General features: G+C 40.6%; 3 protein-coding genes across 5 annotated transcripts in view; 1 reads left to right on the top strand and 2 right to left on the bottom strand.

Moving 5' to 3' along the window:
• The window catches only part of Kuz (zinc-dependent metalloprotease kuz), a 110901-nt gene extending 96142 nt beyond the window's left edge, over positions 1-14759 (bottom strand). For all 3 annotated transcript variants that reach the window (XM_071779523.1, XM_071779524.1, XM_071779525.1), the window contains exon 1: positions 14025-14759. In XM_071779523.1, the coding sequence (XP_071635624.1) occupies positions 14025-14094 (70 nt within the window). In that variant the 5' untranslated portion in view covers positions 14095-14759. The remainder of the gene's footprint in view (positions 1-14024) is intronic.
• A 1762-nt stretch (positions 14760-16521) lies between these two features.
• LOC139812822 (uncharacterized) lies at positions 16522-18413 on the top strand. The gene is made up of 2 exons (XM_071777918.1): positions 16522-16955; positions 17302-18413. Exons 1-2 carry the CDS (start codon positions 16766-16768, stop codon positions 18411-18413), a joined length of 1302 nt encoding a protein of 433 aa, XP_071634019.1. The 5' UTR covers positions 16522-16765.
• Positions 18414-18740: 327 nt separating this feature from the next.
• Positions 18741-25181, bottom strand: LOC139813692 (uncharacterized). Its single transcript, XM_071779348.1, has 4 exons — positions 24339-25181; positions 23795-23953; positions 20655-20758; positions 18741-20559 (listed from the first exon to the last, which is right to left on the bottom strand). The coding sequence occupies exons 1-4, from the start codon at positions 24742-24744 to the stop codon at positions 20263-20265; spliced, it is 966 nt and encodes a 321-aa protein (XP_071635449.1). The 5' UTR covers positions 24745-25181; the 3' UTR covers positions 18741-20262.
• Between the last annotated feature and the right edge of the window lie 1144 nt (positions 25182-26325).

Genomic DNA, 26325 nt, shown 5'->3' with positions numbered 1-26325 from the left:
ATACGATAAAGCGAATTATATTAAACGCAAAGGCAAAAGAGTGAAATATATATTTTATAATAAAGCGAATATCATTTTAGCTTCCTCAATTTTCATATCAATCAATAAATAATACGGATATTGAAAAATATCGAATGCATCAGGTATATATACGAGATAATGCATCAATAACAGCGGCAGCTTTAAAATCATTTCATGATGTTCTTTGATACATATGGCGCACTCTCTCTCTCTCTCTCTAGCATAACTCGTTATTTTATAAATTCATATCTAATATATATTAATAACGTTACCTGTATCGTTACTGTAACTGCATTATAAGAGAGAAAACTAATAACAAATTTTTAATTACATAAAGCTTATAAATTCGTTATTCGGCGCGTAACTTAATACAATTATACAATTATACTTAATACAAATATTATTTTCATCATAATCCAGATGTGTTTATATACATAGAGATTTTTGTAAAAGTGTTAATTGAAATTATATGCATAAATAATATACATTTGTAAGTAAAATTTATATGTTATAATTATCCACAAATAGTATAAAAATAAATATATATTATTTAATATATTTGAAATAGAGAGAGAGAAAGAGAGTGAGAGAGAAATCGATGCTATCGTAATATACTATAGACTATAATGGGCGATCGACAATGGTAAAGAAGGCCAGAACGGATTTAGGACAGACAGCGGTTATAGCCCGTTTGGTACATTTTAACGTTTTATCTTAACGCGAAGAAAGACATAAAAATCGAGCGCTTAAGCTGATTTCTCCAACTTTCTACCTGCAGACATTAGGAAAACTGCAAACTCCTTAAGAGCGTAATATCTATCACTGTCTCTTCCTATCTCGAGCGAGAGATGTCAAAGTAAAACATTTCCTTGCTTATTAGAATTCGCATTATTATGGCATGATTTCTGGTATCGCGAAATTCAAACTTTCTTTATTACCTCACGATAAATGACTTCCGTTGTACACTGAAAAAAAAATACTTGAAAATTTATTTCTGTTCAGGAAATAAACCTTATATCCACAAGTAAATTTAAGTATTTTTTTCTCAGTGTATCAAAGCGTGAGATTAGAATGCGGACGTCTGAGAATACACTGGGAATGCACTGACCTAGAGCGGAAAATGCTGATTTGTTAGTTTAAAATAAAACAAAAACATTTCACATTATCAAAAAAAATCTAAATTCGCGGTGTGTTCGAATTTAAATACTCATGATGCAGTGCCGGTAAAAGCATAGCTAATTCTTGGTGAATTAACTCTATAATTCCTTCGTATAATTAGCATGAATTAATCTACTGTTCCTTTTATCATTAGCAGTTTTTGTCATTCTCAAATGAACCCAACGAATGTATTTAATTATGAATTAGAATCATTTTTCTATGTACCTTTGATATAAGTTAATGTTCGTTAAATTTCCCCTTTGTATAAAATAATTCGCAGCAGTTTCAAAGAATCGAAGAAATAACTGTGAACGAGTTTTGCACAATGCAAAATGATTACAAGGTGTGCTTATCATAGATAACCGAATAATACGGTTTTGTTCATTGTTATCGCGTCGGAAATGGCGCGCCGCGATACTTACGCGTGTTAATCGATCGTGGAATGGCAAAATAAATCGAGCCGCACATGTCTGATGGAAAACGATAAATACTATGCGACATTTATCGCGATACGGCAATCCCATGAGCCACGTAGTTATGTCATGCAGTTATGAGCAGCTGTCCGCGCGACGGATCGATAAGCGCTACTCGCGTTCAATTATTTCATCGCGTCGTCTACTCGAATATCTCTTCTTCGGGGTGTTGTCCAATATCGATCGCATATCGCGTTAAAATAATTATTCTTGCAAAATAATCGTGCGTCGCGAAAATTTATGCAAAAAATTCGTTTGCGCGAATACAAGTACATTGTTTTATTCTTTATACTATAATGTTTGGAACACAAAAGACTTTCAAAGAGTTCAAAATTGTATTTATTATTATGTATCGATTGTATGTTCTCGCAGTTGGTTAAACATATATCACTTCTACATAGAAAAGAATAATTTCGAAAATAAATTTTCGACATATTGAAATATATTGAATAAATTGAATGATTAATTGTTTCTCCAATTGTTTAAAAGAATATATATATATATATATATATATATATATATATATATATATAACATTTAATACAGATAAACATTTTTTCGAAATCATTGACAAGCACCGAAATGTTTGTTCCGTTTTTCATCCAGTAGCTAACAAAATATCCTCGTGGAAAAGTTAAAATTATTAAACAATCTGCATTTGTACGAGCAATTTGTCATTTAAATGCGAATATAAATGGAATCGAAAAAATATGATTAATACTGCGACATGTCGCATCAATAAATATCCACACAGATATATGTCGACGGATATGACATTCACTCTATGCTGCGCACACATCTCTTTCTCTCATCCACCTTTCTCTTTCTTCCCCAGTTCTCTTTCTTCTTCATTTTTCTCATCCCGAACTTTTGTAATTTACACATCGAGCGTTCAGTCATCAGAGAAAAAAGATGTCTTACTAGAGAGAGCGAGATGGAGGGGAACAAGAAGTATCTATACTGATATCAAACTTTCCGCGCAGCCCGTTGCAGCTCGCGTTGCAAACTCGAGCCGTTATCGGTAGCCGTCGACGAGCGGCGTTAACGCGATCAGTTTGTCGGGGTAGACTGAAGCTATACGCGACGAATGTATATCGTATATACGCGAGGGTTATGTGCCTACGCTGCTGGCGAGGAGCCCGCAAAATTGCACGGAAGCTCTCGAACTGCTGGCACGTTAAACGAACGTTTTGTGGCGGTCCCGAATGTCCGCTTGCTCGCTTCCTCTCCTACTACTCTTCTACACACAACTCCGGACACGAAAATTTTCAACTTAATTACGCGCGCGCGAGCATAACATCGCGGCTGGATGAGTGCTCGTCTCCTGTTTCCTAGCTCATTCCACATTCGCTCTCCCGACCACGCCGCCTTCTTCTTTTTCGCGAACATTAACGAAAGCGCGCGCTATAACGAGCCGGTAATAAAGGCCATCAGGACGACGAAGCTGTGAAACGACTTGAGAGAGCGAGCAGAAGGAAGGAAGGGACGGTCAATTTATTGCTTCACAGTATTTGCCGAGACTAAAAGACATAGAGGGAGAGCAGGAGCGAATAACCGAGCGGGCAGAAATCTCCATTGTTCAATCCTGATGTGATCGCATACCGGATAAACAGTTCTAAATGAACACTGAATGAGAATATTTCTTTCGATGTGACGTTTAAATGAGATTTGATTCATCGAACGTTGAAGTCATGACTTCTTAAAAGATTTAACACGCGCGAATTTTTGTACTAGATATATAGAACTTCTTCCATTAAAAAAAAATGTCTTTACTGTGATATAAGAATTTAATCATTACCATTATCTAATACTTTCATGACTTTGCATATAGGTCTCCTCTTACAAAAATAAATAACAAAAAGGTAAAATTAATGTTACGCTTCGCTTTCTAAATATGAAATACAACACCGCTTTTTTCTGGTAATATCCATAACGCTAATATTACCTAAATTTAGCCGTAGTAAGTTGAGGGTTAACGAGAACATAAAGAAAAGCAGGGGTCGATACGGGATATGCGGGAAGCTGCCGTGGGTACCATTTTGTGCGGCCGATATGTCAGGGGTGTCTTCCAGGAAAGCGAGGGTGGTCGAGGAAGGGTGGTTTGTTTCGCCCGTACGGCATGTATGCTGGGAAATTTACAATGCCCCGGTGACTTTGCCCGGCGAACAACACCTTCGCCTCGGTATACCGGCACTCCGCCAGCCGGTTGCTTATGCATGGCGTTCGATATACGGATATCGAGAATTAACTCGCCTCAATCAACCCCCAGCGTCCGATAACCGCAATTTATGAGATTCGCGTGAAGATGAGACGGGAAGTATCCGATTAGCGGAATGAGTTCGATAATCTGATCATCAAACATCGACATGGACGAGAGAAATTTAAGAGCGATATCATTTAATAGAGAGAATATATTAAATTTGCTTTGCTAATTAGTCAATATAAATACGTTCTATTTAATAATGACTCTGTGTATACATATATATATGTATATCTGTCTCTACATGTATATGTATATGGCTTTTATGTTCGTAAAGTGGAACATAATTAAAATACAATTTAGAACATAATTTAAGTGCCATCAAACATAAAGTAATACTAGTAATAGAAGCATAATATGTAATCTATTTAATCAACCGGAATTAATTAGCTAAATTAAACAAAACCAGTTCTGGTATTATAATTTATAATTTTATATAACTATTAGTATTTTTTCTGTTATATAAATTGCTATACTTTCCCTAAACGCACTGCAATCAATTCGTATCAGTGTGTTTTGAAAGAAGACTCACTGAAAAGAAATAAACAAAATAAGCAAACATGACATAATATGCGAATAATCGAACATATCCTGCAAAGTATTCAGGGATGAGCATGAAACCTTTATCTTCTAATGACATGATTTCTTTCACGTGAAATAGCTCGCACGCGCGCACGTGTCAAGACGCAGACAGGTATAAAGTGTCGGCAACATCTCTCGCTTTTGCGTTCCTCCTGGGATGAGTCCTGTGGACCGTGCGGGGGTTCTCGGTTACACTCGGGGATTTAAGTCAGGAACAAAGGATCTTCGTCGTCTCGGGAAGAGTACCGCCGCCGGCATGGATTTCGATTACGAGATAGACGGGATTTACATCGGCCAGATAGCCTATGAAGGCTCGCGAAACTTTTAAGTATTATCCACGGACCATTAAACCCCTCGGGATGGTCCCTATAATGTTATAATAAAACGCGAGAAATCCCCGTAAGGATGGAGCGTAGAGATCAACAAAAAAGGGAAACTGAGACGAGTTCGAGCGATTTTAGAATTGTTAATGCAAACTGCCGAAGCTAACGATATCGTTTCATCTCTAGTAGAAGAGGGACAATGTAATAGGTTCATGCTATTCGTAAAGATGAAAATTTAGCGTTATAAAAGCTTTGTGACTCTATACTGATCAATTCACGAAGATATCTTTATCTTCATTAATATTTTTATGATAAATATGCGTTTGTAGTTATCTAATGCTTACACTAAATTAAATGTACTATGATCAGAGATCATGACTCACATAATTATAATTTCAAGTATAATTTTTATCAAAGCTAAATAGGTTGTCTTTATTAAGAAAAAAAATTTATATTATATACGTTATAACACGTATATTTTAGGAGAGAGAGAGAGAGAGAGAGAGAATTTTTTCAGAGGAAGAATATCGAGAAGAATATATAAAAATTTGTTTCTTTATATACGTTATTTATATAACTTATTTAACAGCGTGTGTGTATCATGATATTAATATACATATAAAATTCACGTAACCTTTTTGTTTATGAAACTGTACTGCATAAAATAATTAATGTATTTGTAAAAAAATCAAATTTATTTGAATTTGTAATGATAAATAAACGATATTTTAATTAAATTTTATATTGAAATCAGAAGAAATTCATGTAACATTGAACATGTTGACATCGCGCCGTTCGGATCTATTTGCGTAGATTTACATTCTCAATAAGCAAAAGCGTCACAACACCACAGCTTTCACATCGGTTGACGATTTCAAGTACGTTCGAGCAATTACGCTTCGTACGCAAGTAAAACCGTGAAAAATACGACTCAGTAAAAAATGCGTTCTCTTTCCGGAGAACATTAAAATAGCAATCGTCGTAAAACTCGAGATTGAGTAATACCGACGGGAAATGTGATGTTGAATTCATGACAATCTAAAACTAAATTATCGGGATAATATTGCGGTTGCGATGAATCATCAAAGTCATCGTAATATCAAACTATCTCGCTTGAGCCGGCATAAAAAAATGTAGACTCGAGGATAACAACTTCGTTCTTCGCATTGCAGTAAAGTATTTCAAGAACAACGACATAATTATAACACACGTCATGCACATCGCGTATATTCACGTTAGAATTTATTGACCAACAGTCTGACGCGATTAATTCTCGAGCTAAATAAGCGATTCGTAAATCACGTTCATCTTCAACGCGTGATATTATTGCTTATTTTGTGGTGTGTGCACCGAATTAAAACAAACTGTGTGATAGCATTTGTATGATACAAAGTTTCCTGTTTATTTTATTCCTGCTGTAAATATAGTCTGCTTACTGATAAGGATGCATTTCGATAAAAATGGTTCTAAATTGAAGGATGGAAAATAAATTATTGAAAAATCTTAATGTATATCAGGATTAACTTTAAAGTTTTTCAAAATTTAAAGATAATTTCAAAGATAATACGCAAATTCAATGTTAATCGAGATTATTGCTTAATAAAATATTACTTGCTGACTGATGTACTCGAACAAATATTGTATGTTCAGTTCATCAATTATTGAAATTTAAAGTAATGTTACTTATTTATATTTACCTGTTTTGCACCGGAAGATTCTTTTCCCGCTATTGAATAAAATGAAAATAAAATATATAGAAAATAAAATATTGTACAGATACGCGAAGAAGCTAAGCGACAACTATTCAGTTGGCGTCTGGTGAGATGAAAGAACTGTCATTCCGATCGCGAAACAGACGAGTGAATGAACTCGGAAGTGTTTCCAAGCAGAGCAACGATACATAGCGACGGTATAATCAACACGGATGAAAATGCCAGTTCGTGTTTAGACGACTTATCGGGTGTGCTTTCAAATAGAGATATCGTAGACCGAGAGAAATAATCGCTGTTTCAATGTCGATACATGTCAGCGACGAAACAAAGGATCCTTTCTTTATAAATCAATGCTCTATCAGTCTCCTATCTCTAACATCTATGCCTCATATCACCTCAATTGCTCTGTTTCTTTTTCGTGAAGCTATCGCATATGTATTTAATTATTATAAATTGACGGTATGTTTATATTAACTTTTGTTTCCAAGAACAGTTCGGAAGCAGTATCGTGACATTATTTGATACCTTCGCAAATTAGTTTAGAAAAAGCGAATTCACGGACACCCCGTATATGCATTTACAGCAGGTTCGAGCGAGATGATAAAGCCAGCACGAGGATTTTAATCCTCTCGCACGTCTCGTCCAAAGCACCGGCTTCTATATCGTGCGTGGCGAAGCGAATGCAACGCGGCACAGCGATTAGATAGGCATCCAACGAGAGTAGTCGCACGTATAAGTGTGCGTGAAGAAAAATACAGTAAGTTGTACACACCAAGTGATCCAGCATATTTCTCACGACCGTGAACGGCGAAGTTGCAAGGTGATTACGCGCAAGGTGAACGCGCGTGAGAGACGTTACATAAGCGCAGTCATAAATGTACCTTGATTAATTAAACTAGCCGGTCCGCAATCGATTCGAGTTTATTATCGACATGAGCACGGAGCGTTGATAACTACGAATATATAGAAGCGAGAACTCCTGTACAAGGATAAATGTATAAATTGTAGTTTAGAAAAGGATTCTTCGGAGTCTTCTTAGTGGAACAATTTACGCAGTAACGTAATTCATTCATATTATTTCATTAACATATTCGATTCCTTCTGCAACGTGTTTTAATTAAAAAAAAAAGTATTTTTAATTGATAGTTCGCTCATTCGATTGCTCAGTTCTTCGCTGGAAAGTTCAAGCAATTTACAAATTAAAAGATACTTTTCATCGTTCGCAACCTCTGCATGGAACGCGGGCCAGGTAAAGTAGTTACGCGGCGCGTGTTTACTCAGAAGTTATACGCCCCCTCTAACGGAGAATAAATCAGCTGTTGATTAAACGGAGACCGAATTTCGCGTGTCACCTAAGTTGAACTGAGTCGAAGTAGGCATTTGGCCCGTTTCCAGAAAAGCCTTCCAATCCATCCTCTCCAGCGCGATCCGCGACTTCTCGATGACTGTCGATCGTCCATCACCGTGACAACGATACCTCCGTCAACCTAGACTCCGATATTCCTTGCAATTATATTCCTACCTCTCCTCGTTTTCGTTAGACAATCGGAACGAAGTTATACTCCAGTCAGGAATGAAATGGTAAAGAACGAATATCTCTCGCGAGCACAGTGACAAATATGGTAAAGTAGAAAATAAAACCGAGAGAATGTAATAAATATTATCTCGAATTAGCATAAGAAAGAGAGAGACATTTCTTTATTTAATTTCAAGATTTTATTTTACGATTGAATCCTTAAAATTCAAGGTTTTCTTGGCTTGTAATGTATTTTTTAAGCAAATTTTGGACTATTTTAACTGACTAAAAGAGAGTATTTCGATATAGATACAAAGAAAATAGAAAATAACATATTCAATATTTTATGAAAATAATTACAAAAATATTTTAGTTGTAACTTTTATCTCACACACATTTTTTTCTAGATCAACGTGTAATTTCCCAAAGAAAAGTCTTCAAGAAAATTCAAACGTCTCTTCAATTTCCTTATGAATTTTATTGCTTTGATCACAAAAATAACTTTTTTTCTTTTCTGTGTGTGTTGCCGTATTAAATAAATATTATAAAATAAATATACAATATAAAATATTTTCTAAAATTATTTCTATCCCGTTCAAGTTTTCTTGTTAAATTATTAACAAAGTACACTTTCTGAATCGAAACTCTTCATTTCCCATACAAAAAATATTTTTCGTTAAGTAATTACTTAAAAAAAAAACTTACGAAAAAACTTAAATATTTTACGTAATAAATAAAAAATGAAAATTCCAGAGATCCAAATTTATAGATACACAATTTCTAAGATACACATCAGAGATTACAGGGACATGTAAGATATATAAGATTACGTTTCCAAGCTTTAAGCAAAAAAATAAGCGAAACACGTTGTCACCCATATCCGCAACTGTCGATCCAGATTTTTCCGGAGAGAGCGAGGGGGACGAGATTTGCAAGTTTGAAATCCAGAAAAGGTCAGTGCAACGACACACAAACGAACTATCGTGTACGTTCTCGCGTGTAGGCATCACGGATCACGGATAAACCCTTCTGCGAACGGAGTCGAATAACGCGGTTGTGCCAGGAATGTCGAGTGGGAAGTTTTGCGGTGGCCACCTATATCCCTGAATACGGAATAACCCCAAGGGGTAAGATCTCCCTTGATCTCCGGGAATTTCGAATTCCCCGAGGATCCCCCGCTCCCAGAATTCCCGCGAAAGTTCATCTCGCTAAACATCGCGCAAGGCGAACGTCTTCTAGCACTAAACAAGTAAGAAAGGTCTCTCTCTCTCTCTCTTCCAAAAAAACGTGCCATAAAAATAGTTTAACCCCTTGATTAATTAGCAATAAAGTGGTTTTGGATCTGAGCAATATAGCAAATTAAGTAAAAAAACGAACATAAAAACATTATACTATAATAATTATCTGCTACGAGAGCATTATTATGAGATCCGTTGAGATTTTGCAGACATGCAATCTCGGAAAATTTAAATATTAAATAATTTTAGATATAAAAATACGTAAATAATTATATTTACGAATACGTCTCAACTTTGATTTTGTAGCTGTCGTCTTTGTGAAGTTAGTGCCTCATTTTCTAAATATTGATGTAACTATAAAGTCCATTATATTAATGTAAAATAAAATATTAGCTAATTAAAGTGTTAACTTCACAGAAGTGTAACTGCCAGCTTTCAACTTGCAATGTATATTATCGTTACTCATAAAGTACAAACAATCTAAAATGTAAAGCAATTAAGTATTGAGATAAATAAGAAACTATTAAGCCGATGATAATGTAAAATGTATCAGAATATAATATCAGCATCTGACGCCAACATATATGACAATATGACGCAACCACATTCTTGTTTCAGAGAAAAGCGCACTCCCTATCCCCTCCTGCTTATTCGAGTTTATCGAATGTGGATAGCTTGTATTATGACGTAATTGCTAAAGTACGCACATATAGTTTTCTCGGCGATATATAACTTTTTTAAAAACTTATCGCGAAAGAAAGAAAGAAAGAAAAAGAAGAGAGGGAGAAAAAGAAGTAACGTTTCGTTCTGAAGCGTAAAGTGTTTCAGAAACTTTGCTCGCGTGCGAATCTACGAATTACAATATCGTCTCGCACAACCGAGAGACCTGAAACACTTGCCAGACACGACGGACCTTGAACACAAAACGCTGTCTGGGCGGAAAACCCATTTCGAAGGACACGGCGCGGAATAATGGAAGTCCCCGAATGCGGCGCGTGGTTACGGCGTTACCGCGGGCGCAATATCGGCTTGATTACGTTAGAAATCAGAAACTGGGACTAAACTAAGCTCGATCTTCGAGGGACGGTGGCGGCGGCGGCAGACGTCGGGATTACCAACGACGCGAATTAATTCCACGGCCCAAGTTTCTCTCGACCAAAGTTCTCTCTCGCGTCTCTCTCCGCGAACGAATCGTCTCCGCGTTGGGTGGGCGGCAAGGGGGTGGGAGGGGGGAGAAATATAATTCCCATCACGTGAAAAAGGCAACGTCTCGACTTCCGAGGCTACGTTATTCGGGCAAACGGAGAGCGCACGTCTCGCGCTCTCGGTATAACGTTTCGAGATGAAGATGGCAGCAACGTGCCCCGCTTGAAGATATCTCGCCAAGTAAGTTTGCCCGTGGTGGAGGCGAACGGGCGGCTGGCACAAGGAGGTAGGTGGTTCACCGAGGAATTGAAAAGTCCGTAAAAGAAAAACCGACCTTTTGTCCTTAAGATACGCGGCTCCGCGGGAGAATTAAATGACCCGGCCCATCCGCCTTAACTCCTATCTTCATATTCCGAACACAATGCAACCTCCCAAAGCGGCCTTTTGCTCGAAACCAGCAATTTTTTCGAGTTCTCTTTCTTTCTCTCTCTCTTTCTCTTTCCCTCGTTCTTCTCCTCTTCTGTTTGCCTCTCGAAGTGAGCATTTCGAGAGCAAAAACCCATCGCGCGCTACGTACCCTTCTTTTCTCTTCTTTTCCGCCAAGGTTTTCATTAACCGGAGAACTCGATAGCTCTCGATGGAAAACGACGGACTCGCGTCTCTCGCGCGAAAAGCAGCAGGAAATCGGCGATAATTAAATTCGATAAAAAGGTACTCGGGAGCCCGCGCGACGACCAACGTCTCGCCTCCGTTTCCGGAAGAAATATCGCGTGTCACTATGATATAGGTATTTTACCGCGCATTCGGCATATAGGTTACAGCGATCCTCGAACTCCGTTCATGGCTTCGAACGAAACGCGAAGGAAGCGTATTCCCTCTCATTGTCGCGCGGCGTTCGTTTGCGTATAAAAAGCTACTTACACACGCGAAGACACCCGCGACACGTATGAGGGTCTATATATAAATGCTGAATCCTCGGTGCACGCCAAAAGTCCTTCACGCGAGAGAACTCCGGCGCGGTTACCAAGTCCCGGGCATGCGTGATCCTTTGAAATACGATAGCCTCGTACATGCGACGAGATTCTTACACGCGCGAGGACTTCCGGATGATCGCTCGCCTGGGAACGCGTCGAAACCGCGCAACGTGCGACAAAACGACTCGAGATTCGCGAGAGACGCCGTGGTACGCGAAATCGCATATTAATCGCCGATGAATCTTAATCTCCCGCCCGTGCCGTTAACAGTTTTAACTGATCGCGAGGGATAAGCGCGGGATAAGGCTTCCATAAATTATATTCGCGAAATTGCCACGACTGTCGGCCCGTCCTCCTCGCGCACGGACAGGAACTTCATACTATTCTTCCCCGTAACCGTAAATAACACGATGACGTGCGCGCGAACGCACCGTGCGTACAACTATCGTCATCGTCCAGCGGCGCGCGGCGGTGATCGTTGATTGCAACTTCCGTCGAGGGCCATTCACATCGCATCGCGGATCCGAAAGAGAAAGAGAGAACTTTCGCAATCCGTCTCGCTACGATTCGGCGCGCGATTGCGCACGGATCTCCTTTGCAAAACTCGGATTATTCTCGCTGTTTCGCGCGAGACCGTTCAGTCGCTGCGAAATTCTGCGTCGAGTCCTCTGGCGTAAAAGATTAATTTTCTATCGCTCGCTCTCGGGACGGAAAAGCGATAGAAGGAAACGGGACAAACAAACACAGGTGCTTCATCCTCTTTTCAGAGTAAACGCAGGGTTCTGCGCGTGTTTCGCAATTTAAAATTAGTTTCTCAAAATGAGTTTAAAACTGTTCAGAAATATAAAACATGGTCTCCTCGTATTTAACTATGAACTATTACTAAGGGCAACGCAACGGCGGATGAAAGTTTACGTTAACTTCGGATGAAACGATGGGAGAGCTAAGCGTAAAAATTACGAGTTTTGAACGTTAAAATCGAACAATTAAATGACGCATAGCGATGTTCTACTAGACGGCAAAGGCCGTGAGAAACGTTGGAAAGTGATCTGATTACGACGGTGATTCATGCTTTTCGTCTGTGACTCACTTTAGAATCGCATTCAGCTGCGTTTCTTAACTCGCTCGAAATTCCGATGGAAACGACGATTCGTTGCATCACATTTCCTCCTAGCATAACACGCAAAACGTTCAAAGAAAAGAATTATAACTGATGGCTGTTTGTACAACGGCTAGATAATATATCGACACGAAAAATGGAAAGTAAATAATCGTGTAATATCTCTGAGAAAACGCTTATTATCAATAACCGGCACGCACGCAATATTAACATTATTATACGGCGGGAAACATTTATTATCTCTCTACCGAAGAGTTTGAACAAGATAGAAAAACGGTATTATATTGATTTTCAAAAACAAATGGAATGGATAAATTTGCACAACGTTATCATCGATTCGATACAACGATGGAGACCGAGTCGAGTTTTGAGTCGGTTATGTAAACACTGCGTACATGTAAATCCTATCATTCGAATATTTTTTTGTAATGTTCAGTTTTCAATAGCATATATATACTTTTCATGGTTTTTCGGATCTCCGTATTATTTGCATGATTTATCGTAGGGATCGCGTATTTCCAACATATTTATAGATCCTGACAAATTCAAACACGTTATATGATGAATAGTTAGCTACCATACGTGTTGAATAAGACGCGTTAATAAAAGAAAAATTTCAAAGCCCTTCACTCCGCTTTTAAACGCGCATCTTGCAGCTTCTTCGGCTCTGAAAAAAGGCGCTACACAATAAATTCTATTATAACAAGTCAAATTTTTCTTTTATTAACGCGTTTCATTCAAAATGTATGAAAACCATTCATCATATAACGCGTTTCCGAAAAAATTGTCAGGATCTATAAAAATGTTAGAAATATATCGTACGATAAATCATGCAAACAATAGGAAGATCTGAAACTATTGAAAAGTAAATATTAAAAAAGAAATATTAGCTAGACGATAGAACGGACATTTTACGATATTCGATTCGATTATTTCTCAGTCGATCCAATTGTACGTACTAACTCTGTGTGCGATCTGTATTTCTACGGACAATAAAATTCATTGCAAATTTATACGACGCGGACGCACGGGAGAGGCTCGCGGAATATCAGACAAAAGAATGGCGAACAGATGAGTGCACCGACAATGACGCTGGTCTCGCGCGAGTATATTAAAAACTGGAGCTAAAGAACAATCTCGGACGCAACTCCGACATTTTTCTCACAACGCTCGCTCGAAGAAGCCAAAATTCGTCCGCAATCTCGCGACGTGTCGCGCGGCGCGAGTTATCTCGCTCGGGCGCGGGCGAGCGCGTGGAGACACGCGACAAGCGGGCTCCTTGGGAGCGGATGATGATTCACGAGAGACGCGCACGCACGCAGACGCACGCACACGAACGCGCGCGAGCAGGCAGGTCGCGTCACTCGCGTCTCGCGTCCTGCGCGACGCCTGAACGGCCTGAACGTGAGCCGACGAACGTACGTAGACGGATACGTATAAACCGGAATAGCGTAATCGGGAAAATGTTTCGCTGAGTAGGAACTGGTATAAGAACACTCACCGCTCTCGATGTACGGGACCAGCAGCAGCAGCAGCAGGAAGAGAACGTATCCGCACGTGTCACTGATCATCGTAATACAATATTCCCCGCTGCAGTCGGGACACGCCGCGCTGGATACCCTGGCGGTCGGCCTCGCAGCAGCACCACCACCTCCTCCTCCTTCTCCTCCTCCCCGCGCGCGGAGGACAAGAGAGCACAAACAAAACAGAAGCCCCGACGCGGCGCGGCGCGGCGCGGCGCGGTCGCCAGCAACAGGGTTGACCGCGACGAGGGCGACGAGGAAAGAACGACGCGTTCCGCACCACCTCCTCTCTTTCTCTCTCTCTCTCTCTCTCTCTCTTTCTCGCACTAGTATGTTCTCCTTCTTGCTCTCTCTCTTTCTCCAGCAGCACTGCACACACCACCGACTCGTCTCACCACGACGACGACGAGGTACTCCAAGGTACTCCGCGTTCCGCCTCGCTCGCGACGGCAATCTACGTGGACGACGGACGGCGAGGACGCGCGCTGCTACAGCGGAGCGATCGGCTGCGCTCTCGACACGGCCACCGCCACGACACGGACGAATATGAACGCGGCGCGCGTCTCCTTCTCTCTCTCTCTCGCTCGCTCTGTCGCTCTTCTTCCCTCGTTGTCGCTCGCTGCCGTCTCCTCCTCTCCCTCGCGTTCCACCTCTCCGCACGCTCACTCTCTCTTTCTCTCTCGTTTCCGGAGCGCGGCCCGGAGGTCTACGCCATTATTTTCCCGTCGGGGATCGCGCCTCGCACGCGGATGATGACCGCACTCCGCACACGACCCCGCGCAGCCCCGCACCGAGAGCGACCGACCCCGACCGTGTGTGTCGCGCCCGTCGCGACCGACCGACGCAAACCGCGCGCACGAATTCGGATCGGTCCGCCCCGCGTCCGCCCCTCGTAGCCCGACTTCCGTGACTACCTTCACGCTCGTCGCTCAGCAACCGTCTCGGGGCAAGTCGGCACCTCTCTCCCAGAACCTCCTCGCTTTCCCCACGGCCTCGCGGCGGCGTTCCCCGTTCCGCTGCTGTCGCTCCGGTCCGCTGAAACAGCTGACGAGGGGGGACCCCTGCTGCCGCGCGCTGGCCGCTTGCTTCTTCACTCACGGCGCGACAAGGACGACAACGGCCACTCGATATTTAACGGACGCATCGCAGCGGCAACAAAACACGCACACACACACGCTCGCGCTCCACACTCACGGCTCACGGGCACTGAGGAGTACTGAGGACTGGGGGAAGTCGTGCGCGCGCCAACAGTCGCCACCGTCGCCAGTCGCCACTGACACAGTCCTGCCACCTTCGGCCTCCCTGTGACCGCGCGACCAGCTGCGCTACGAGACGACGTACGTGCGGCGCGATGCGAGCGAGCCGTCTCCGACTCCGACTGTCTCCGGGCGCCCGAGAAACGACGTCGCCAGAGGGCGACGGCTGCCGCGCGCTCCAACCGCCATCGCGCTCGCCGACGTGACGTCACGCGGCATTGACGCGCTCTCGCGCGCGTTCCTCGACCTGTTATCGCTTATCGCCAGCTCGAGAGCTCCCCGCGCGCGATCGGCGCAATGTTTATTTATACTGGAGTTTTTTGGGAAGATGTAAAGAATCGATAAAGACATTGACGTTTAAATGATAAAATTCTCTTCAGTTTTGAATATGACGAAATGCGTAGCTACACGTTAAACTTCTGAAATTTCGGAGAATTTGGATTATATAATAAAATGCAGCTTTTTTTATACTTTTACAGCGAAAATAGTCTTGTCTGAAAGTTAGAAACACCTCCTATAATTTTAGACAATAAATCTCTTCGATCTTTTTAGCAATAATTTCAAGCAGAGAATAATTCATTTTCACACAATTTATATTTTTTAGAAATAAAATTAACTGAAATTTAAGACAGAAATTTTCATAATTACGAGACACATATACTTTTTATTCACGGCTGAATTATTCCCAACAAAATTTTATATCAATTTTAAGTTGAAACAATTTTAATTTAATATTTTTATTTCATATGCTTATTTTTAATCTTAGAGCCATTTTTTATCGTACTTTACATACGATAAGCTAATGGCGTCATCAGGAAAAAAGAAATTCTCTTTTACTGCTGCAGGAAATGATACTTACACGATATAATGCTTAAAATATTTTTAAATAAAAGATGATGAAATATTTAATTAACATAACTACGCGGTATTTCTTCAATATACATATGTTAGAGAAATCTCTCTCTTCTCGCGGCAAAGTTCTTAGCAATGAACAAGTCGTTTTGTCGTTGACAGTTTTTAGCTAAACTCAAAAATTTCACTAATGAATCATACATTTCAATATGACGAAATACGATGAGACCGCGCGCCAATTTTACTTTTTACCAGTAACAAGCAAAAACCCGATATATGGAATGAAATTATAGACGCTATCCGTTAGTATTATTCCGTTCGTTGATATTTTATCCAAAAGTGTGCGATATATTAACCTTAATGAACATAACCTTTTCTAATTATGGCTCGAAAATTAAATTAATTTAATGAAGTCGAGTTAAAAGAGAGCTAATACACGTGCATATTTATCCAATCGTTATATCCTTTCTCTCTTCGAAGGCCCGACACGATCCGAGGAAATAATTTATTAGATGGAAATTGCGAGAGCAGTAATTTGTATACCAAAGCCATTTATTTCATCGCTAATCATTTAAATCCTTGACGAATGGAACCCAAAAAAATCCGCTTGGATGAAAATGCGTCCGACAGTGAATTCGGATGAATCCGTAAGTGCGGATCGATCCGTGCCCGTCGCTCGGTACCCCGATCATTCATCACGACGTCCTAAGGAACAAATATCTGCCTCGAAAAATGCACAAACGGAATACGAGGCGCATTTATCGCAAAATGCCGCGTATTCCTCAACGTATGGACCCACCAGTAAGCAACGTATATACATTCAACTCTGAATCAACCTGAAAAATAACTCCATTTCCTCGGCGCGCTTCTACTACGTTTTCGTTTTCAATTCTCCGCGCGTGCTGTACGGGTATCGTTTCTCTTTTCGTTGTTAAAACCGGAAATATACATCCGAGTTTAATACATCAAAAGCGATATACAATATGGTATACGCGCGTATCGGGACATGTGCGAAAACGAATGAACGGATCAGTTTAATTGGACAATTTAATTAACCCCCAAGGATTCCTCGATATAATTGTCATTTCCGCGCGCATTAATATGTGTTTATCGGATTAGGATGTTAATCCTTAGACTGAATTTGCAGCGATGCCGTTAGATCAGCCTGTCGCGTCTCCTGTCAGCGATATAGAGGAAGGTCAGCGAGATGTAACGCGAAATCCTGAGAAAACGGGGCAAAAACATATCGGTACTGATACGCGCGATGTCGATTCGTCGCGATACCGATCGAAATCCTGCGTTAATCTGCGCCTGTGGTGCCTGAGATTGTGCCGCGCGAAGAAAAGATGTTCCGACCGTGTTTTGAGGAAGCCGGCAAGACGAGTTCTCGAGCGAATAAAGGCACGAAGTAAGGAGTGCGGGAAGCCCGACGATACGGTGGCGGTCGCCCGTGCCGGTGTATCAACTGTGCCGCATCGAGAATCGATAAGCTATCGAGATGCCCCGAAGAAATCTAGGAGAGGTCGTAAACAAGACGAGGAGGCGGTGGAGGTCGTCTCCGATAGGGAGGACGTCTCCGAGGAGCCCAGGGAGGAAAGAAAGGAGAGGAGGAAACGGGAGAGAGAGGAGAGGAAAAGGGAGGCGAAGCAGGAAGAGAGGCGGCAGAGGAGAGAGAGGCGTAAACGCGAGGAGGAACATATTCCGCGGCATCCCGTGGACGCGCGTCCGGCGGACGACGCGCACGACGATGACCTCGGCGTCGAGGATCGGCGTCCGGTCCCGGTGAAACCGCCATCGATCGCGGACTTTGAGAAGAGCTGCTGTTACTTGTGCGCCCAGAACACGTTGGCGATCGCGGCCGCGGCCGCGGCCGTCTCCCGACCGGAGCAGTCCGACAAGTGCGTCCAAGTTTCGGCTCATAAATTTCACGCGGAGACGTCCCCCCCGACGCTCGATAAGAGCTGCAGCCCGATGCTGCTGGTGCTGCGCACCGTGCAGTCGTCCGTCAAAGTGAAGACGCGGGAGACCAGCACATTGTGCCCCCCCGGCACGAGCGCGGTCGCGGTGGCGCGGGCGGTGCCGCGCGCGAAGAAGCGCAAGAAGTTCGCCGTGTTTCCGGGGTTGACGCGGACGAAGTGCCCGGCGGGACGGCACGCCGCCTGCGAGACTGATAAGTCGACCGCCGGGCGCGACGATAATGCGGAAAAACGCGAGACGAGGAACAGCGAGGGGTGTTGCGGGGGGGAGAGAAACGTCTGACAACGCACGCCGCGAATTTTATCCGAACTTTTACCCGGATTAATTAACGTTTGATTACTCGGCGGAAAGAATAATTATATGCATCGTGAACCATTAACTTTCCATTATATATAACTTCATCTTAACGCTTAAGCGTTTGCGCTCACGGCTACGTCAAAGCTTGTAATTACTCCTGCATTTTTTCCATTAGACTTTGTTCCTTTGCGCGCGTGCAAGATTTAAGGCAAAAGAAACTTGTAGTGTATTATCTTCGTCAAGGAGGAAGAAGGCTTTCGCGATAGAATATATTTTATTGACGCAGAAGGAAAAGTACTTATTCGCAGACGCTCTCTCTCTCTCTCTCTTCTCGATACTATTTTACTGTTTCTTTTTTTTTGTTCCTTGTACGTTTGATAATTCAGAATACGCCTCTCTCATTTTTAAGCTACATTGCCGCGGCTCTTCCATAAACTTTACATAGAGATGCGCGACCCTAACTCTCGAGTGTATATATATTTTGAATTGCACGTTGCATACGAATCGCTTCGATAACACATGTAATGCTGCGGTTTCGCCCGTATCTCTTCGTCGATAAATTATACCCTATGCCGCGTAAGCTTTGTTCCATTTGCGCGCGTGTAAGCGGAAGACGTTAAATTATGTATAACAGTTCGAATCAAACTCTTACGTACACATCATTATTTCATTGAGCGCAAAATCTTCTTATCCTTCTTTGCATCCTTCGTGCATTTCTCCGCCGCGCAATTTGATGGTCGATAAGAAGTTTCTTTTTTATCTCGCTCTTTATTAAAAATGGTAAAGTGCAGTTTTTTTTTCCTGGCGCACCTTATAAGCCCTTCAATTAAACCGCTTCTTTGTGCCTCGTTTCATAAGTTCTCCGAGGACAAGCACGGCTTTTCTTGACGGCCGCTCGGAAAGGAGAAAGCGCGAGACGTCGCATCCGCGTCGGGGCGTTCCGTCTGTATAAACGTCATCTCCATATCGTTTCCATATTATTTTCATGTGTTCCCTACACTGTATTTCCGTACGGCCAGTGTTGTGTCGCATTCGCGTCACTTGCACATGACTGCCGCTTGGATGGAATCTTGTCTCGCCGGAACCGTGTAAAGTCGCAGTGAATTTAGAGCTCGTCTATCTTTCACACGTTTTCTCTCGTATATGCATTACATAAATCCGTAATATTTTATATAAAGATTGACCTGAATAACATATAGTACATAACGTGAAGTTACTGTCCCGTATATCTTCTACGTGAATATCATCGGAATGCAATCTCGTTCGATTACTGAAAGGAAACGTTACGAGTAAATTCAGTCGTCTATTTTTTTATACGATCCCCGTAGGCGTTACATAAATATAAATCTACAATTATCGCATTTTATGTACAACAGAAATAATTGGTCTAGAAAATTAATTGATAATTTGAAGAAATCGTCCATGCGACTGTTTCTTGAATACAATCTTACTTCGCTGCCGCTGGAAAGTGTCATGAATCAATTCACAGCATATCTATTTAGCATGAGACTTTTACATGAAACATTTGTAACGTAACTATATAATTAAATTTTATATACAACACAGTCTCAATGATATCGAGAGATTTCAAAGACGCATCATAATTGAAAGAAGTCGCTTTGCAATTCGCGCACTTTTACGGAATAGATTCTTATTATATCAATGGTATTTAAATTAATATAGAATAAAAATATCCGTAGATAATGTAAAAAAAAAAGAAAAAAGAGAAAGGGGGAAGCAACCCCGAGGACTTCGCAATGGCCAACGGAAGGTCTTATTGCACTTCGCGGTCGCCCGGCCGACGATCGACCAAGTAGTTCGAGTCTGCACTGCGTCAGACCGTATCAGAAGACGATACGGCGGGTCGGGTCGGCAAGCTAGAATTCGCGTCGTCCGACAAAGGGGCACCGAACATCAAAGGCGCCGCGTAGTACGGAAGAAGGGGATACTGGGTGGTCGGAAAGTACGTCGGTGGAAAGAGTCCCTGCCTCTGCGCGATCTTCAGCCTGGACGTGAGCTGCTTCTTCCACTTCGTGCGGCGATTCTGGAACCACGTCTTGATCTGCACCTCGGTGAGATTCAAGCACTTGGACAGCTCCATCCGCTTGCTCACGCTAAGATATTTGTCGATCTACGATGAAATCAAAAATATAAAAGAAAAAAATTATAACGTTATCGGTACAGAGGGTTGGTTGTACGAACAATGGGAAACTTTGCAAATCGTACCTTGAACTCGGCCTCAAGTCTTTCCAGTTGTTTTGCACTGTAAGCTTGACGTGGTTTCCGATCGATACCCGGTTTTCTCGACCTCCTGCCACTCGGTTTGGGTGCTGCAAGAATAATCAGTCCTCACCTCATCGCACTAACAATTATTGACTGTCGCGTGAACGGCAATGTTAACTACTCCAGTTCACTACTCGACGCAAAGCGTTAGTTACATTGCATGTATGTTATAATTTCGCATTTGACACTAAATGTAATATATACATGAAATTATAACATAGATGTAACGTAACTGCATGACGCTCTCTGTGTCGACCGAGTACATTAGTGATCAATTACGTGAGAGCCCCTTGAGTCGTCTGACAGTTTCTGACGCTGATGGTATTTTCGGAGATTTATCGTCGCGATAATCAAAATTTAATATTCTAATCACGCGTCTTAATTGCACGGCTAACTTCGCCAGCTCGGGCTCAATTATCACCTTACGATTTCGAAGCACCACCCGTCGAGTTCTGTCTAGGATCACCGAGAACATCTCCGAGACGTGTAGTACTGTTTGCGGAATGTGTGACATCCTACAGTCAACACCATCGAGGCAAAGCGGTAACGAGCTGTGCAAACAGTTTATGACGGAGAACGTTTGGATGCGATTATCATCCTAGTGCAAAGAAGTACTACACATTTCCTTTGAAAAGCAGATATGAGACATTATAACGTAATTAGATGCGCTAAAATAATAGGGGAATTGTTAATCGCATTGGCAAATATATCCGCGAATTATTCGTGCTAGAATGCAAACACCGAAGCGCGATGCAACATTTTAGAGTAACAACAACAGCTGTTTTGGTGCTGCTATATATACTGAACTAACGCAGAGATACATGATATTTTCCTATTTCATTTTCAAATTTAAAACTATATTACAAGAATATTATTTAATCCTTCAAAATAATGTAAAAATATTGTTCAAAGGAAAGTCTAACTAATTATTATTTATTTTAGAATAATTGTTTTTGTGCAATTTTGTCATTTTTTTTATCACCATGTTGTTCAACTCTTATAATTTATATATGTACATATGTGAGAAAGTATATGTAATTAATTAAATAATGTTAATTAATATAGAAACGCTGCACTGTAAATATGAGGACATTATAAAATTGTTCATAAATTGTACATAATGGAGTAATTTTTTTTCTCGATAACAATTGTTCGAATCCTGAAAAGTAGCACGGACTCGCGTGACGGGATACTTCCAAGATAATGTTTTCACATAGAAATAGAAACTTTTTTTGCTCTTTCCTCACCGATGTTTAATCACCGGTTAGCCGGGCGGCCCTTACACGACAAGTCAACAAATAGATGTCGTGTATTTGTACAAGACCTTTGCGTTTTTACAGGACACCCTTCCAGTGTGTCTACCGACTATGGAGAACAGTTAGATTTTTATTACGCAGAACAGTTGTTAACAGTTAGAATGTGACATCTTATACTTTACGCAAAAAAATTTGTTTTGCATAATTTCAGATAAATTACGTTAACGTTTAATGAAAAAATTCGGATATCCTTCGCAGCACGTTTCAAAAATATCTCAATGTTTTTTAACCGTAGTTAAATTAACGGTTTCGGAGTTCTTTTCCAATTCAGAGAAAAAATCTAATTGTATTTTATACGTATCTGAAGTATACCGATTTATTTAATTCATAACGTTACGTTAACTATTACGCAAATTCTTGCAACAGGTTTTAGAGATTTTTAATGTTTAAATTCAATTACACACATACACATACACGTATAATTTATTTTGTCAATAGGAAACTTTTGATATTGCTATGTATATACGTGCAAATAATATTCAAGAAGCATTTTATTTCTTTAGTTAATAGCGTAATATATATTTGTTTATCTAACATTTTTCTAGCAACAGAAGACACGTGTAACATATATGATACGATTATTAAACACGATAAATTTAATTGAATTTAATTCGTAAAATTTTAAAAGTCGCTTTATCGCATGGAATAGATCAAAATATGTTGGATAATAAATTCGATTATAAATATGATAGACACAATCACAGAGATGATCGCGTTCTTAGAAATTGAAAGACTGCTGTGGTGACCGGAAAGGAGAATACGCACGGTGACGAAGAAGAAGAACCGGCGGGACTAAGATTTACGAGTGTACAGAGACATTTAACACCTTCGTGGAAGATAGTTAGACCAACGGTGCTGATAAATGGGCTCCTAACAGTATGGCGGATAGTAGCCGGAAAGGGGGGAAACAACGCGATGGCGGATTTTAATCTTATCTCAAAATCGCGAAATACTTGGGATTTCAACTAATAAAAATTGTCGCATAACGTGGCAATTCTTCTGCAGTTTTATATAGATTTAACAAACTTATGTGGCCAATCTGCTATGTTCGCGGGTTACAGTCGTTAAAAAAATCAATACTCAAAAAAATGATAGGAAAAAATAAAAAGTTTTCAATAAAGTAATAAAATACTAAAATTTTACATAGCATTGTATTAGGAAAAATATAATATAATATTACGACATATGATTAAATGTGCGATTATTACGCGGCCAAGCGTTTAATATTTCGCCAGTAACATGCCAAAAACAGGGGGATGCAACAACTGGGCCACTGATGTGTGCCTCGCGTGTCGAAAAGCTGTTATCGTAGGCGCCTCGTATAATATCCAATATTCGTTGAGGCCGAGAAAGAGGGTGCCCATCTTACACCTTTCCCGGCATTGTGCGCGAAAATAGAATTACGGTGGTAAGTTATTACGATAATAATTAGAGTCCTTTGTCGTCACGATTCCCTGACAGCGTTAGTGCCTCAGACACGAAGAAAAAGATTTCTAGCACCGTGAAAATTTTCCTTGGACCCCTATGTATCTATAGCGTACTCATCGTACATTTTTGTAATTAACCGATAGCATTGGATACTTTGAAAAAAATCGGGCAATTTAAAAACAGATTTGATACAATAGGTTTTATATTTTCCAACATACTGAATTTTTATAAAGATAAAATTTACTGGATTTAAAAGCTCCTTGAAAGAAACTTATGAAGAATAGATCTGATATACTTTTGCGGATAATACTGAATTTGATTCTAAAGGTTTCAGCTTACCTTGTAAACCAAACAGCTGTCCAGGCTTTGTTTGAGCAAACCAGCTACTGTACAGTAATGAGGCTGATGCGAGTGATGTTGCAGAATATGCCGAGGAATCGGGTAGCGCACCTTCGGAGTATGGCAATCCCGCATGAGTATACAAACTCCCTTCTATATCTGTTAAATCGTATGCATTAAATTGTATGTATATATTAAATTGTATAATTGTATAATAAATTTGAAGCCTGTTTGTACATCTATTAGATTGTAATAGTCTCTTTATTATCAATATTTTTAAACAATATATGATATAATTTACATCTATGTAATTATTTCGTCCATGGATTCACGGGAATCTATTTTATATTATGTTTTGTTATAAGTATTCTTTTAATTTGAAAACTTTAAAATTTCAAACTCTAGAACTTTAGAAGCATCGAATATTCTCTTTTAATATTATAATTATCTAACTTTCTCTTAGCTTGTATTATTTTTTATACAAACAAATACTTTTTTTATGATGGTCTAGTTTTCCAGACATGTTTATGACGTTTTACATTACCAGTACGTGTGGCTGGTATCGCTGTCGGCTTGACGAAATGACCCTCTATCCTGTCCTCCGTCTCGTCCTGATCTTCCTCCTTATCGCCGGAATTGTTTATTCTTGAGATTTCTCTCTTCTCATTTCTCCCGAGGATGCTGTCGATGGTGAAAGCACTAGACGCCGCGATCGGGGATGAATTTCTTCTCTCGGTCTGTTGTTTCTGATATTCCCTGTAACCCTCGCAGCTCGAATCGGATGTATACTCGATAGACTCTCGATTGGCGGTCGGTGACATGCAGCCTCTCTCGATGTTGTTTGAAAAGGCTTCGTTCTCGCTCGGCAGCGATCGCGTCCGACGAAGATCGTAAATGGCATCGTTCATTTTCTCGCGATTTTGATAGAGTTCCATCTTGTAAAAAATCATTGATCTCGGCTACGGTCGACAATTCCGATCTTACTCGGACGACGGCACATACGTTCCAATAAATTAAATTCGCGCACTTTACAATTTGATGACGACTGACGTATTCCAATGGCCTTCTCACATTTTTCTCTTCTTTAAATTTCACAGTTATTAACGTAAATTATTTGGATTAATTTATAGCTCAATTTGATTACAATTTGTCGTATCATTATTTACCACCGCATATTGAGGTGAAAAGGTTTCATATTTTTTGATCGACAGAATATTTCGTACCGCAAAGAATATCCGCGAGTCAACTGTGAGCGGTTTAACACGCGGTTCTTCCTTGATCGATCACACCTGATCTCGTACTAATCTCCCTTCGAACCGACCGAAAGCAAGTACTTCCGAAAGTATGACAAGTGGCACGTGTCTGTGGTCCAGAGAAGGACCTCCCAGCATCCCCACCAGCTTCCTACAGGAAGGTCATCCCGTAAGGTTGGAAGAATATCTCGCACCTCGGAAAACCCCCCCACTTACCCGATATCTCCGATCGGAGTAGGGATCGCGGGATCGCGGCGGTTTATAGCTGAGATTTCCTACTTTAGAACTAATAGCTTTCAAATCCCATTGTATTATTCGCGAAATGTTGCCTTTTTCTTTGTACATTGTAGTACATAAAATGATCCACAAAATTCAGCAGTACGATTTAACATAGCTATATATCTTTATCAACGAATATATGTAAGTACGTTAAAAATTAAATAAATATAAAAACAGATCTCTAGGATTTAAAACTTCTTAGACTTCGCGGATTTACATTAATCATGTGATGATCTCAGTTATCAATGGTCTTCATTAAAATTATACATGTAACAAGAACTTGTATATTTTTTATTACTTTTGCCACTGTGAATATGTATTCTTTATTTATACGATATTATAATTATATACAACAAAATTGTTACTTCTTTAATGTAATTTATTTCAGATATTTTATTATCTATCAAGAATATCGTGTTTCCTATCGACACCATCGGTACAGCATAATTTTGTAAATTCATACAAAATGCGGATGGATCTCCTATATTTCTATTTTATCGAGGCATTCACGCGTTTTATGGTTCTTTCCCAAAAAAGTGCTTGAGCTCGACGATTCGGCTTGCGCACTAGCGAATTTTGCCACAGCGAAAAAGGGCTCATCTGGGATCAAAAGGTAGATTCCCGATTGGTCCCAAACGCGCAGGATGCTCGCGCAGCAACCGCCTTCTTTGACCCCTCTATCTCGAAACTTTATGCCGGTAAAACGATGGTCGCTTCTCTCTTTCCCGTTCGCGCTTTAGCAATGGATAAACGCTCCTGCCACGTGAAGAACATCATGAAAAAGTACCGCAAAACACTTCTTCACGCGTTTAGCGAACTACGCGCAGTGGTTCTCACTAGTCGTCAGAAATGTCACATTTCTTCGTTATATTCGGGACAATTGTTGTCTTATGAATATAATTTCACACTTTATCAGTGGCGATATGCAACAAATCACTGATTACAATGCAAATTTGCGTGTGCAAAAATCTGAATTGATTTGAAAACAATATATTTATA

Source organism: Temnothorax longispinosus, chromosome 5, assembly GCF_030848805.1.
Source record: "Temnothorax longispinosus isolate EJ_2023e chromosome 5, Tlon_JGU_v1, whole genome shotgun sequence".
Taxonomy (NCBI): domain Eukaryota; kingdom Metazoa; phylum Arthropoda; class Insecta; order Hymenoptera; family Formicidae; genus Temnothorax; species Temnothorax longispinosus.
Note: the sequence above shows the minus strand (reverse complement) of the source record. Positions and strands in the feature narration are given on the sequence as shown.